At 43.2% G+C, this 15600-nt stretch overlaps 1 protein-coding gene across 2 annotated transcripts in view; it reads left to right on the forward strand.

The window, feature by feature from the left end:
* ARHGAP10 (Rho GTPase activating protein 10) overlaps positions 1-14637 on the forward strand; it is a 255985-nt gene extending 241348 nt beyond the window's left edge. For both annotated transcript variants that reach the window (XM_077815354.1, XM_077815355.1), the window contains 3 exons: positions 1247-1387; positions 3377-3468; positions 13713-14637. In XM_077815354.1, coding sequence (XP_077671480.1) covers positions 1247-1387; positions 3377-3468; positions 13713-13801 — 322 coding nt within the window. In that variant the 3' untranslated portion in view covers positions 13802-14637. The remainder of the gene's footprint in view (positions 1-1246; positions 1388-3376; positions 3469-13712) is intronic.
* Positions 14638-15600: the final 963 nt, after the last annotated feature.

Genomic DNA, 15600 nt, shown 5'->3' on the forward strand with positions numbered 1-15600 from the left:
GGACCTTAATATTTTCAGGCATGTACAAGTCTGCACCTTACTTAACCAGTAATGTAGTCAGATTAGCATAGTTAGCCCTGCAGGATGATTGGTGATGATGCCTCAATGAATGTTACCAACATGTTCGTCATTTGAACTGTGTTTTTACATAGGTGTTGCTTGCACTTCAGCGCCTTTATTCCACAAAAGATACGGATGTTCATTTCTTTTAACCACTTTGGCCTTTTTTGTGTATCCTGAAATGAGATTCAAAATAGGGAGAAACTTAAGGTTTTTGTGTCTTTTAGTTTTTTAACATATGAAATTAGAAGTAGCGTGTGTAGTATGTGGGAAGAATGGGAGCTTGTCTGTGTTTTACAGTCACAGAGTTTAAAACCAGTTTAACCCTGGTCAATAGCTATTTCTCCTTCCTGGCACGTGTGCACCTGAGCACGCGCACACACAATATATAATATTCTTGGATGGTAAAGTCATTGCGACTTCTCGTCAGCTCGGTTCACAGATGAGCACATTGTTTATGCTCAGCAAATAAGATTATGAAAAAAGTTTGGGTTTCTTTCTACGCCAGATTTCATTGTGACCCATAAGTATACAAGTTACTGTTTTCCAAAGATTCTGGTTGGTCTGAATCTTCAACAAACTGCCCAGGTTGTGTGGCCTCTCGATCTCAGTCCAGAAGCATCACAGCGAGCATTGTTCTAATATCACCGTTGGGAGGGGCTTTGTTCTCTTGACATCTCCACAACCCCTGACAGAGGCCATGAAGGCTCATGCCGTGCTCAAATGTGACACTAATGCTGAGAGCCAGCATCATGATCCCACCATTGTAATAGCTACAACCTCTTTTGAAAGCCTCCAGCCACACATGGCTTAGTGCAGTACTGAAAAGATCTTAAAATAGATTTGTCAAAACTTGTAAAGGCGTAGGTAGTGGCAGCTCAAATAATAGCCTGCAAGATGTGGTTCCATTGTATCTGCCTTTATTACATAAGGAATTGGAAACGTTTGCATTTTTATCGAGTTTATCATCACTTGGAGAGATGTCTTTGTCCTGGGATATAGGGCATGTAGGAGAAATACTTCGTCAGGACATTCAGAACCATGGCTGGAAAATCAGTTCAGCGACCCCACTAATCTTGAATTTTAAGGAGTTCAGTTGTCACAGAGTCCCACATGGAATGTTTCTGATGTGAAAGAGAATTGCATGCAAGTTATTAATGTAGCCCTGAAAAATTTCTTCCCTTAGCCCCAGTCAGACTCGTTCACCGATGGTCTCATGGTTGAATACACAGTCCACTACAACACCTACCTCAACTACCAGAACTCCAGCACTGTCGTCTTTCCCCTTCCCCACCTCTGCCACAGGGAGTGACAGACCGGCTGAAAGGTACAATGTACACTTCAATTTTTGTTGATGTTTTCTTTACTTCCTTCTCTCTCTATCATTGTTCTAAGGAAAAAAGCAAAGTTGGGTCTTAATGTACAATAGAACCTCAGAGTTAGGAACACCAGAGTTAGGGACTGACCAGTCAACCGCGTACCTCATTTGGAACTGGAAATACACAATAAGGGAGCAGCAGAGATAGCCTTCTCCCCACCCCTCCCAAAAAAGCAAATACAGTACAGTACTATGTTAAGTGTAAACTACTGAAAAAAAACCCAAAGGGAAAGCAGCATTTTTCTTCTGCATAGTGAAATTTCAAACCTGTATTAAATCCAATGTTCAGTTGTAAACTGTTGAAAGAACAACTATAATATTTTGTTCAGAGTTATGAACATTTCAGAGTTACAAACAACCTCCATTCCCGAGGTGTTTGTAACTCTGAGGTTCTACTGTAACACAGCAGTGGTTTTCAATCTGGGGGTCCGCAGACCATGTCTAAGGGGTCTGGGACGGGTTCTCATGACCACAGAACAGTGGTTTTCAACCTGTTCTCTGGGGTGTCCGCAGACTTTCAATGATTTCCAATGGGGTCTGGACCTCCCTTCAGAAATGTTCAGGAGTCTGCACATGACGAAAGGTTGAAAACCACTGTAATACAGAAACCACCGCAGATTCAAGAATGTAGCCATTTGCAAGCAGAGAGATGCCTCATACTGCTCAAGGTAGTAGTTATAACTGCTTGGGGAATAATGCCAACAGTGTGAACTGTCTTGAGTGGATCTCTACTTCTTGCTTATAATGTATCTTATTTGCTGTTTTCCTCAACTATTTACTATATTACAGGTGGATGGTCCCTAATCAAAACACAACTCCACCTGTATTCCTTTGCCTTCCATATCAAATTCAAGCTTCTTGTCCTTGCCTTCAAGACTCTGCATAATTCTTCCACTCTCCATGTCTCTACTTTCATATTTTTCTCCTCACTCCTTTTGCCCCCTCGATCTCCTCCCACTCTTGTCATTGTGCCGTCTTCTTTGTTTTCCCTCTGCCTTCTGCCCAGGATGCACTAGGCCTCTATCACCTCATCTTTTCCTTCTTAAACAAAGGACTGCTGTACTACTAACTTTGCTAGGGAAAGCAGTCAGACATACTAACAAATCCTCTATGCCACTTTGTCAAAAATTCTGGTTTTGGCCACGTGTTACACTGTGCTACCGCTGTATTGTCCTTTTGACTCTGCACGTTCATTGGGTCAGGGACGGTGTCCCTTCCAATTTTTTTTGTACAGTTTTTTTGCTGTGAGGACTCAACAAATGATGAATTAATAACGTGGTTACTTTGTCAAAATAATGCATTGCAAAGCATCCAGTTACTGTTTATTTAGCCAAAAAAGCTCTAAGATTTCTGGTCATGGTAGCTTCAGAAGTGCGTAGTTATCCTGGAAAAATTTGCAGTGATATTTCATTATCAAACCTCTTAAATACATCTCTAGAATACTATCCAAAATTTTACATAGGACAGAACATATTCTGTGGTTTTCTAGACTGTTGTATGGTAAGAAACTACAAGAACAGTTCAAATACAGGACTGCATACAGGAAGACTGAAAACGTGAAGTTGAAATTCCCTGAATAAATGGGTCTCAATATCTAAAGATTATGATTTTAAGATTAAGTACTCTATCCTTTACCTAATGTTTGTTTCATTGCTGATTTCCTTGGGCAGTGTTTTACATAGTTTGTTTTTAAAAGTGAGATGTGCACAAGTGTGTGTGCATAGCTATGATTAGATGTACAAACTGGATATGCACAAGTTCAGATGGCAAGCTGTGAAATGAAATTGTGCTGTTTGTGTGTGCAAATTAGGAACAGGCAATTGTGCACATGAAATTCTGTGCTTAAAGTTCTGAAATTGGGCCCCAAATGTGTTATAAATGGATATTTGTTTCTTTTAGCCATTGATAAGCATATTTCATTTTATGTCACACTTTCAGTGTTCTCAACAGAAGAGCAAGAGCAGTGTACCCTTGTGAGGCAGAACATAGCTCTGAATTATCTTTTCAAATAGGAGCAGTTTTTGAAGATGGTAAGTACTCTGTACACACAAATGTTAAAACAAGCAAACTGAAAACCCTCCTAAATGGCCTCAGACAAAAATACATTCATAACTGTTAGTGATATGCCAAGGTGGCTGACTACAAATAGTCCGGAACTTAATGGATTTCTGGCGTATTGATAACCATTTTCTTGGGCATGTATAAGCGCACTGTGGTGATGATACTCTAGGCTCAGGTGAGGAGGCACTTGCAATTGTGTAGAAATGCTGATTTGGCAGCACAGAAAAGCATCTCTGTATGTGAACTTTCTTTTTCACAAACTTAGCTTTGTAAATTCCAGGGGGCTTTGTGTTGAGGCATCATTTTCCTAAGTTAACCTCAGGATTTAGAGCAGCATAGGGATTTTTGGGGGGGAGGGGGCAGGGAGGAATGGTGAATATATGTATATAAGGGGTGAGTATGCATTACGTGGGGCCAAGTGATGGTGTATGTCTATGCACATGAATATACAGATAAATATGGATGTCCATAAAGAGATCCTCATTTTGAGGGTGTACTTGCCAACCATCCTGATTTGTCCTGGGCATCCCAAATTTAGTTCATCTATCCTAGCTTCCCATCAGCTGCTTCTGTCCCAGGGACACTGAGTTGATAGGAGCTTTTCCTGTAGTTCTGCCCTTGTGCTAGCAGGGACTATTATTTAATTCCTGAAGATCTAGGAGAGGACTGGACATGTCATCTACCCCTAAAAATGCCAGAGAAGGAGTAGCCAGCCTGGCTTCTCCCCACCAGGAGGACAGCAGAGCATGCGGGGACATGGAAGCAGGGGCTGTTGTGAAGGATTTTAAATGTTATGTTTGGCAGTTATTGCCCTATGAATGCAATGTACTATGCACTGCTATTAGAAAAGCATCAAATGATAGCAAGAGTACCCCACAACCTCCTCTGTTACAAGGCCTTGGTACATGGTGTCACACTGAAAAAACCCCAAAACTTAAGTTCATCAAAATGCTCACCCAAATTTTGTGCAGTTTGAAGCTCCCAAGTTATTCTCTGAAAATTTTGTAAAAAATGCTGAGATCTGTGTGCTGGAACAAGGGGCACACTGATCCAGAAGAGCCTGGAAATTCTTCCCTTGACCAACATACCTGGTACCTCCTAATTTATTACCAGTTGTTCAACTTGCTACTAGTGTCAGAAAGTTGATATGTGCTGTGTGACAGATATCGCAACTCTGCTGTCAAACTGGGAGGGGCGTATCTAGCATGGTCTCACAGGGGTCAGTCCAGGGTCCAGTCCTAATCAATATTTTTTTATTAATAACTTTTTGGTAATGGAGTCAAGCGTATACTTACAAAATTTGCAGATGACGCCAGTCTGGGAGGGGTTGCTAGCACTTTGGAGGACAGGATTAGAATTCAAAACAACCTTAACAAATCAGACAATTGGTCTGAATTCAACAAGATGAAATTCAGTAAAGACAAGGGCACTTAGGAAGGAAAAATCCGATGCCAACTACAAAATAGGGAATAACTGGCTATGTGGTAATACTACAGAAAAGGATTTGGGTGATTATAGTGGATCACAAACTGAATATGCAATTGCAAAAAAGGCTAGTATTGTATTAACAGGAATGTCATATGTAAGACACAGGAGGTAATTGTCTGCTCAGCTGGGCACTGGTGAGGCCTCTGTTGGAGTGTTGTGTCTAGTTCTGGGTGCCCCACCTTAGAAAAGATGTGGACAAACTGGAGAGAGTCCTGAGGAAATCAATAAAAATGATAAAAGATTTAGAAAACCTGACCTATGAGGAAAGGTTAAAAAACTGGGCATACTTAAGTCTTGGGTGGGGGAAGACTGAGGGGGCACCTGATAAGTTCTTCAAATAGTCTGTGAAAAAGAAGACTGTGATCAATTGTTATCCATGTTCACTGAAGGTAGGAGAAGAAGTAACGGGCTGAATCTGCCGCAAGGGAAATTTAGGCTAGACATTAAGAAAAACTTTCTGTCAGGTTAGTAAAGCTTTGAAATAGGCTTCCAAGGGAGGCTGTGAAATTTCCATCAGTGGAGGTTTTTCTGAAGAGGTTGGACAAACACCTGTCATGGACGGTTTAGGTTTACTTGGTCCTGCCTCAGCACAGGGACTGGAACTGATGACTTCTCATAGTCTTTTGCAGCCCTACATTTCTCTGATTCTGTGATCTTTGGGGACCATTGTATTACGTTAATTAATGGTTTATATATGACTGTGTTCTGCTCCATGGGGGAAAGGTAACCACAGCTCCTCCAGGAACTAAAAGACCGTGTGGGTGATGAAGCTGAATCACTGGGACTAAACAATTCCAGAGAAGGTTCACCCTGTGAGGTGGTTTGCATATACTGGGTTTTCCAGAGACTAGGTAAGAAAGAAAGGGCTTTTGGTATAAAACAATGTTTTTTCAATCTTTTTTCATTTTGAATGGAGGTGTGGACCCCTTTGGAAAACTTAGACAGAGTCTGTGAACCACAGATTGAAAATCACTTTCTAGGGTAACAATAGCCTTTCACTGACCCTTTAGACATAGTCTGCAGACCCCAGGTTGAAAACCACTGCTATAAAAGGATGAGCTTGAACCAACTACTGGCCTTCTTTCTGATCAGCCAATGGACTGGACCTTCTGCTACAGTGTGTCCCCCAGCCTTTGCAGAAGGGTTGGAAAGAATTTGGCCTAGTAAGGACCCATAAGATTGATGGGTGACCCCTGGTACATTTAAATCTGTTTGTGTTTATTGTGTTTTCTCTGTAACCTTAAGAATAATTTGCTTGCTTAGAAAGAGCAGAGTGTGACTTGTAACTATGGGCAATGCACTGTTGTTAGTGAGCCCCTGGAGAGAAAGCAAAGCACAGGCATTGGCCAAGAGGCAGACTGGCTTGCTAGGGATATCATAGTGTAAGGCAGAGAGCTGTGTAGCCTAAAAACCTCTGGTCAGAAGGAGTAGGACTGCCCAGAGTCAGTTGATGGCTGGAGACCGGAGACCTGACTGGGTGCTCCTGGAGTGGACCATGGAGGGGGGATACATGTGCAGTTACCCTGAAATTGTGACACACTGTCCTAGGGGAAGGAGGGATTAAATTGTGCGCAGCCAAACTATACTGACTAGTATGTGCTTAGAGTGACACACAGACACCAAGGAAGAGAATCTCTGAAGTGTGCCCCTAACGCAGGGGGAATTCCAAGTTCCCAGCTTAGATCCAGTAGGAAAAGGAAAAAAGTACACAGACTACAGCAGCTAAAAAATCAACGCACAGGCATATTTTTTTAAAAAAAGATAGCTAAATATGGCCCATATATTCAGCAATTCATCCTACTAACTGTTATATTGGACCAAAAAATGTGTGTGGAAAGTTTCTCAGAAACTAAAAGCTTTTCATCACCTCCCTCTCCCCCACCCCACCAGAATGTTCCTTCTGAGTTTTTTAATAAGCTGGAACAAGTGGGGAGTTCAGCAAAATGTTTTTTTCACTGCACAAGAACCCCCTTTCTTCCGCCCCCAGAAAAACAAACTTAATTTAAGCAGACATATCGTATATCGCAAACTTTTGTTTGGCTGTGCAGAGACATATTCCCCCAAACAAGCCTGCTCCTGGTTTCAGTTCTGTGTGTTACAGTAGATGAGAAGATCTGGGGCCCCCAGTCACACTCTTCTCCCTCCAGTACTCTCAGTAAAGGAATGTGCTTGGTGGACGTGCTTCCTGTCACAGAGCTGCCTTGCAGGCAGATCACGTCTGCATCAAGTTAGGTGGGAGACCTTTTAAAGAGAAATTAGCTAAATGATTGTTCTCTTCAAAGTCTCTAATGCAAGTTATTTTAATTTACCATTTTTTTTAACATGACTAGGAGGGATCTTCATCAGTCAGAGATCCACATAGAGGAAAAATCTGGGTTTTTGAAGCAAATGGTGTACAGGGTGGGCTTTCTAACACAACACCCAGGGCTGAATCCTGCCCTGTGTTGCACTCTCACCAGCTGAGTGGGGGAGAAGGGACTGTTGGGAGCTTTGTCCCCTCTCTTGTGCACTAATATGGCCACAGGCCAAGATTCTTTCCTAGTGCAAAGGAAGTGTCCTAGGAGTGAGGCCCAGTTGCCCAAATCCAGGGTGCACCCAACAGGGCATGGTGTTTCAGTTACAGCGCATGGCCAGGCTCCCAGCCAGCTGGTACTTTATGTCCAGGGGGATAGTTAGGAGCCAGGAATTACGTTGCTGCTTTTTCAGAGCAGCAGTAAAGTTCGTCCAGCAGCACATCCTCTCTCCCTGGGCCTGCTTTGCCCTCCTTCTTTGCACCAGGATAAGAAGAGTTTGGGGCTGAAATCCTTCTCACCCTGGCCGAATTCTGCCCTTTGATACGTGGGTAGTGCTCTTAGCAGCAGACTGCTTTTGGACTATATCCTTCCTAAAAGTTGGACTATACAGTAATTTGTAGTTAGGGGTGGGGAATAAGAATGGGATCATAGTGAAAGCTAATTATAGCCTCACCAATGGACTCACTGCTTTTTATTTATTTGGTTTGGTATCACGCACAAGGTCCTAGATGCCAGGCAAGCAGAAAAGAGGGCAAAATTTATAATCTAAAAAGCAAGACAGGAAAATGGAAACAACAGAGAACTAATGTGGTCAGGGTGAGACTAGACATGACATAATGACAGTGTTTCATAACGATTCCCATTTGGACATATAATAAACAGGCTTTGTCAGAATGGAAAGGTATTTAGGGAATCTCACGTTCTTCAAATATTTTAAAGCCATCTCCTTGTTTTTAGCCCGTCTTTGAAATTCCTTCAGAGAAGTACCTGTCTCTTCACCTATTATAGTATCTACCCCCTGGTGCATTTATACTGAAATCAGACTCCATTGAATCAATTCAGGTTCTTCACTTACTCAATTTAAATTCCCATATGCCCTAATAAGCCCCCAAATGAAGAATTAAAATAATAATACATCAATTTTGCTGCTCTACCAATAACCTTAACTATCAAAGTGACAATGCATCAATCAAGTTGACATATAGCTAATATCAACCATTAAAGTAACTGTTAAATTAGTGTCTGACAAAAGGTGTTGCTTCCATTAGGGTTTTATGTGTCTCCCCTCCTCCCCACCAGCTCTGTTTTTCCTGTCTTCCTGTCTCTCTCCCCCCCCCCACCCCTCCCGTTCTTCTTTCCTTTTCTCCCCCCTGCTTTTGCTCTTGGCCTCACTGTTATTAATCTAACAATGCTCTCCCATCAATTATTGTCATGGACACGTCCTTTTGCTCAGCCTGGCCCTAGACTGTATAACAGCCTTTCTTCCTCAAGTGCTTGCTCATGTCTATTCCATTCTAGGTACGTGCGCAGTTGTCTGAGACTTTTGCCTTAGCAGTATCCAACTTGCCACAAACTAAATGTTCACACAGACATGACCAACAGTGGGTTAACTATTCCTGTTTTATTCCAGAATAAGAGGATCCACATATGGAGTTAATCAGAAACAGCTATTTGGGAACAACTCTCCATGTGGACAAGCCCTTGTTGACTCAAGCAGGTCTCTGGGTGGGGTTTCTTGCAGGTTCTCAACATAATAAGAACATAAGAAATGGCCATACTGGTCCATGTATTCTGTCTTTTGACAGTGGCCAATGCCAGATGCTTCAAAGAAAACAAACAGAACAGGGCACTCACCAAGTGATCATCCCCTGTCATCCAATCCCAGCATCTGGCAGTCAGAGATGTAGGAATACTCAGACCATGGGCCTAAATAAGTATTTGCAATTAGGGTTGCCAAGCATCTAGTTTCGACCAGAACACCTGGTCGAAAAGGGACACTGGCAGCTCCGGTCAGCACCACTGACTGGGCCATTAAAAGTCTAGTCGCCGGTACTGCGTGGCTAAGGCAGGCTAGTCCGTATCTGTCCTGTCTCTGCGCTGTGCTCCAGAAGCAGCCAGCAGGTCCGGCTCGTAGGCAGGGGGGAGGAGAGTCAGGGGGCTCTGCGCGCTGCCCCCGCCCCAGCACCAACTTTGCACCCCCATTGGCCGATAACCAAGGCCAATGGTTGCTGCGGAGGTGGTCCCTGTGGTGAGAGCAGCGCACAGAGGCTCTTGGCCCCCTCACCTAGATCTGGACCTGCTGACCACTTTTGGGGCGCACTGCCTTAGTCTCGCTGTGCCGCTGACTAGGAGCTGCCTAAGGTAAACCCACATTCCAAATCCCTTAGCCCCACCCCTGAGCCTGGAGCCCCCTCCTGCACCCCAAACCCCTCATCCCTGGCCCCACCCCAGAGCCCATCCTCAGAACCCCCCCCCAACCTGGAGCCCACTCCTGCACCCAAACCCCTCATCCCTGACCCCACCCCAGAACTCTCATCCCCTCCCACACCCCAACCTCCTGCCCCAGCCAGGAGCCCCCTCCTGCACCCTGAACTCTTCATTTCTGGCCCCACCCTGGAGCCCGCAACCCCAGTTAGAGCCCTCATCCCCTCCCGCACCCCAGCCCAGTGAAAGTGAGTGAGAGTGGGGGAGAGCGAGCCACCAAGGGAGGAGGAATGTAATGAGCGGGGCCTTGGGGAAGGGGTGGGTGGGGCAGAGGGCGTGGCCTCAAAAAGGGGGAAGGGCTAGGATGTTTGGTTTTGTGCAATTAGAAAGTTGGCAAACCTATTTGCAATTAGAAGTAACACCATCTATTTAGCTTACCTAGGTAAAACTGGTAATATTGTAAGGGCCATCACTGTGCTATTTTTAAGGATAACTGTGGGATGTGTGTGTTTGTGTTTGTGTGCGTGTGTTTTAGTAGTTTCTGTGGCACTCCTTAGACCTTCACCCTGGAACCTCTCTCCAAGTTTGTCTCCACTATGAGGTAATGAGGGCAAATTCAGGTACTACAGTGGGTTTCTCAGCTGGTATTCCCACTGGCCCAGGAGGTGATAGCTTTTGAGAATTAGTCTTCAATCAGCACTGTGGTGCAGTCTTTCCAGGCCATGGTTAATGTCGCTGTGTCATAGTTCATTTTAATTTCTTTGCCCTGTATTTTTTGAACTACAAATACTGTCCCTTCCTGTCCCGGGGCAACATAAAACATAACTCCTGTGGGATGCTTGGTCCAGTGATGAGTAGTTTTGAGGCCCCGTGCATAGTCTCTGCAGCAAGGTATTTTTAATAGAGGCAGATTTGAGAAAGTGCTAAGAACTGCAATCATGGTTGATTGAGAAGAAATGACAGAAGGGGGACACCAAAGAGCTGCTCCTGAGCTGGAGATTTTCCTGAAAAATTGGAGCTGAACAACTTGGATTTAAAGAGAACTTTAATGGCACTGTGTATGATCTGGAGCGACTGAGTCTGGTGAGATTGTTAGTGAATGTGTTTGTACAATACATTTAGGAAAAAGATGAATGGAGAAAACGGAGACATCAAAGCAGGTTAAAATTAGAGCCTACTAGTCTGGGCACAGTTTATAAATCTGGATCAACATCAGTGTGGTGATCTCACCGTTATACTTACTTTGTCCTTTTCTTTAATCTTCACAGCACCCCTGTGAATTTTATCTTCATGAAAGTGACATACCAATAATTCTGCCTGAGCCAGGTGTAATGCAGATGGATGGTATGCAAACTTCCCAAACACAGAGTTCTCTTGCACCTCGCTACTGATCCTGTAATATCCCTGCTGTTCCATTTCTGGTTTCCTTGGGGTGAAAATGATATTGTTCACTCAAAAATCCAATTTTTAAATGATGGGGTCCGTGGGTTACATCCTAAAGTGCTGTATTGGTTATTTCACACTAAAATCTAAACAACAGTTATTCATAAAGTGGCTTCTAAAATTAACTGCTAGTGCTGCCAATCCAGTGATCTCATGTGGCTCAGCTAAGATCTCCTCTTCTGCAACAGTTTTAGGTCTTCATCCTGTCAGGTGTCCTCAACTCCCAAGTGACTTCAACTCTTTGAATTTGATCTCACTGTATATGTACCCTAATTTGGGGTTGTTAAACTGGGCCTTTGAATTGTATACACTGTATGTCTGACCCCCCCATCCCTCACCCCTGTTGTGTCTATATATTGATTTGCCCAAAATATATTTTAGACTTTGAATTCCAAATTGCAAGGAAGAGTTTCACATTTATAGTTCTTTCTTTGTTTGTGTCCTGAGTTCATGTTCCTTTTTGATAAAAGTGAGTTCTGACTTTCACTCGCCAGTCTTGCGGTTGTGTCCCCCTCAGGAGGAGGGCCGGGTTGTCTCAGCAGTGTCAGCGTTTGCTCACTGTGGTCGAGCCATACTGGGGTGACGAAACTTTTGGAGGGAGGCTCCGTGGTGGTGTCAGGGTTGCATTTATAAGTGAGTGCGTGCGTAGGCTGTAGTCATGGAATGAAAGTGGCAAAGGGCGGGCGGGCATGCTAATTATTAATAGTAATGTAAGTTACTGTGTGTGGAGAGATTTAAAAAGGTACTTTTCTATGTACTATTTTTCCTTTGGTAAATTTTAAATGAAAATCTTCCATTACAAAATGTGCTGCCAGATTACTGCTATAACTGTTAAAGCATCATTTTAAAATCTGAAGGCAGTTCTGCTCTCTACATTTTTAAAGTCCTCTTCACACTACAGTCTTTATTTTGACAGCACTTGCCAGAGCAGTGAATAGTATTCACCTTGGGACAGAGGAGAAGAATGTGCACATCGTACATTTTTCAGAAGTACACACGTGCCATTTTTAAGTGACTAAGGAGCCTAAGTTTCATTGAAAGTCAAGGAACCTAAGTGTCTCCTGGCACACCTACACTACAATAAAACACCCGCAGCTGGCCCATGTGAACTTGTGGGCTGCGGGTCTATAAAATTGCAATGTCGATGTTCAGGCTTGGACTGGAACCTGAGCTCTGGTACCCTCTGATGCCCAGGGTGCCAGAGTTCTAGCCTGAGCCCAAATGTCTACATGGCAGTTTTATAGCCCTGCAATCCAAGCCCCATGAGCCAAAGTCACCTGACTTGTGTCTAGCCCTCCTTCCCCCCCCAACACTTCACATGCCTTAAACCTCTTGCAGTAAAACCTGATCTGACTTCCCCCACAGCTCCAAGCTTCCAAACTCACCCCCTACACCCAGGACAAGTTTTTGGTCTTGCCCTGTTCTCAACTGCTAAAACTTCCCCTACTGTGCTTGACAAGAACTGTAACCGCTCCGCACTAAGCTTTTAAACACTGCTATAATCCCTGTTAAGAGTCAAGATCTAACCTTCCTCCTGATATGGTGCCCTGCAAGCACTTTCACTTTGTATCCTTCCCATACCTTCCTTTCAAACCCCTTCACCATGTCCTGATCTCCTAGGCTGACCACAAAAAATGCCCAATCTTCCTGCAACCAACCAACCCAACCAGATTTGGCTCTCATGCTCAACCCTGGCCTCTGGCACAGAGTTTCTTGAATACAGCCACTGGCTGCATGCGGTCACCAGGGGCTTGGGTGGTGGACTCTGTCCTCTGGCCCCAGCCCCAGGCTCTCCACCCCATCACCCCGGACCTCCGCTGCTTCCTTAACCACCTCCCCATCCAGGGCTTAATTTGCCCTTTGGCTTACCAGAGCCGAGTAAGTCTGTTGTGAAAAGTGGTATTTGTATGTTTGTTAATATCACTTTTCACTGTCTTCTAGCTATCAAGTCTGCTGCTGTGAAAAGTAATATTAACAAACGTACAGGAATCACATTTCACAGAAGCAGACTTACTAGCTAGCAAGTCATTAAAAAAGCAACCAAACAAGCAAAAAAAAACCAACCCCCCCAAACAAATGCCCCCAAATAAAATAAAAGACAAGAACATGCAAAGCACCTTATGTGTTTCTATTCTGTTTAGATCCAGTAAAGAATAGAGACAACTGTATATTATTTTTATTATTAGGTTGCAAAAAAGCCTCCGTAAATAAATTACACTGATTTGGACCTGTATATGTGCATATTTATTTGTTTTTCCTAAAGGTAATTAAGTATTTTAGGAAAAATTGACACTAGCAAGAGTTGGTGGCTGCGCTCCGAGGTCACCACAATTTTCGTTGTGAGAACCCCTGCGAGTCTGGCATGTCCTAACTCCTAGGTGGCACATACCAATATTTAAATGAGTTAATCAGAACCCTCCTCTTTTCCTAGCTATGGTCTCCACACTGGTCTGTGCAAAAGGTTTAATGCTTTGCTGTGCTTTTTTCAGGAAGATACAAGTTAAAGCTGCAAGTTTAATAGAAATACAGTGGAGACTAATAAAACCTTTTTCTTCCTTCTGTAGTGCAATTTTCCAGAGAACCAGGATGGCTTGAAGGAACTCTAAATGGCAGGAGAGGACTTATTCCACAAAACTATGTTCAGTTTCTTTAGCTCTCTGCATTTAACGCCCAGAAGGTGTACATGGTATCCATGGATTTTTGTTGGTCACTTCTCTGCTTTGATGACTGCTTTTAATCAAGGAAGAGCTAGACAATGGGATGAAGAGTTTAATTTGTATAAAGACAAAATGTTGCCAAATAGGAATTGCAGAGATGTGATGTGTAAGGTGTTTTTTTCTAGGGTGGGGGATGGGAGGGGCTGGAGGGGTAGTTTAATTTTATGAACAGGGTTTTACATGTGCAAAGCACAACAGCAATCTGTTTGCAGGATAACCAGAATTTTAAGTTAGATATGTGCTTGAACTCAGACTCCGCTGCCATTTGGAGAAAAGTTTAAAAGTATTTACATTGTCCTGGTGCTGATTAAATTGAAATTTGAAAACTGTATTTATATCCACCGTTAAATGTTGGCAATCCTCTATTTTTCTGGTTCTGAAATGTTATTGGGCAAAGAAGCTCTTATGCTGAAGGCAAAGTAATATTCTGAAAGGGGAGGGGAAGTAGCTGGATCAGATTTATCAGATAAATAAAACCCACAGAGAGGGGGAACATGGATTTTCAAGTGTCTTCAAAATGCAGATGCCTTTATGCAATGTGTATAGCTTCATTTATATTATTTTCAAGACAGGACCCATTAACGTTATTACAGGCTCCAGTACCTCCTGGTTCCATATTGTGCAATTTTCAAAGTACAGGTTTGTCATCCAAAAAAAAATCACTGTAAATTAAATGTTGTTTACTATTTGTCTATCTCTCATGTTGTTGGAGAATGATTTGCTCTGTTTCTATAAATCAGTAACTGAAATAAACTTCTCTTAGTTACTGGAAGGTGTGTGTGCAGAATCAGTAAAGAGGAAGGCACTGCTGATTCAGAACAGCTATGAGTTAGGGAGAACATTCCCCACAGCAAACAACTTACTTACTGACTTCATTAACATCTGCTAAATACAACTAGAGGGTAACATGCTGCATTGAGTCTGAAGGACGAGCTCATTGCACACAAGAGGTCTCCCTGTATTCCTCCCACAAGCTCCCTGTGGGCCACCCTTCCATCCCTTGCTATTGCAGGCACTCTGCAACACACACACACCATTGCTGCCCATTCTGCCTCCATGCCAGAAGTTCTGTGTCCCTCTTCTCCCCTTAGCAGGGGCCCCTATTCTCACCCTGCCATGTTACTAGATATGTTTCAGGATGTAAGGTCAGAGTCTGAACCATTAAAAGTCAAGGAGGGTTTTACCATTGACTTCAAAGAGCATAGAATCAAGCCTTATTCGTCCTACAGGGCCTGTGCAGCCGCTAGTTTTACTGAATAGTATCTTACTCCTCAAGTAGCCCCATTTTGAGCAATAAGGTACTCATCAATGTGCCTGGGAAAGGTATTGGAATCTGGTCCAATAGTGAACTGTATATCCCACAATTCTGTGCCGCATGATAAAAATATGATGAAAGGTAGTTACCACTGTGCTGAGTGCAATTTGTCTTCTCTCTTTCCCCTCTTGTTTAAAAAAATGCACAAATAACACGGCCTTTAACACACTGCATTAAAGTGAGCTTCATGCGGTTTGACTATTTTTGCAAACCAAAAAATATTGCAGATATATTAAGTTACTAGTCTTAAAACAGGAGTAGTTAATGCTCTTTCATTTTCTTTTTAAATAAAAGTTTTCATGCAATGCCATTATCTATTCCTTTGCCCAGATCTTCCGAGTATACACAAATGAACTCCAGATGGTGGGCTGAGTTGGTGTTGTGGTCCAAATGGAACTCTTCCAAGCTATGAGGTTTAGT

The sequence above is a fragment of the Eretmochelys imbricata genome, chromosome 4 (assembly GCF_965152235.1).
Source record: "Eretmochelys imbricata isolate rEreImb1 chromosome 4, rEreImb1.hap1, whole genome shotgun sequence".
NCBI lineage: Eukaryota > Metazoa > Chordata > Testudines > Cheloniidae > Eretmochelys > Eretmochelys imbricata.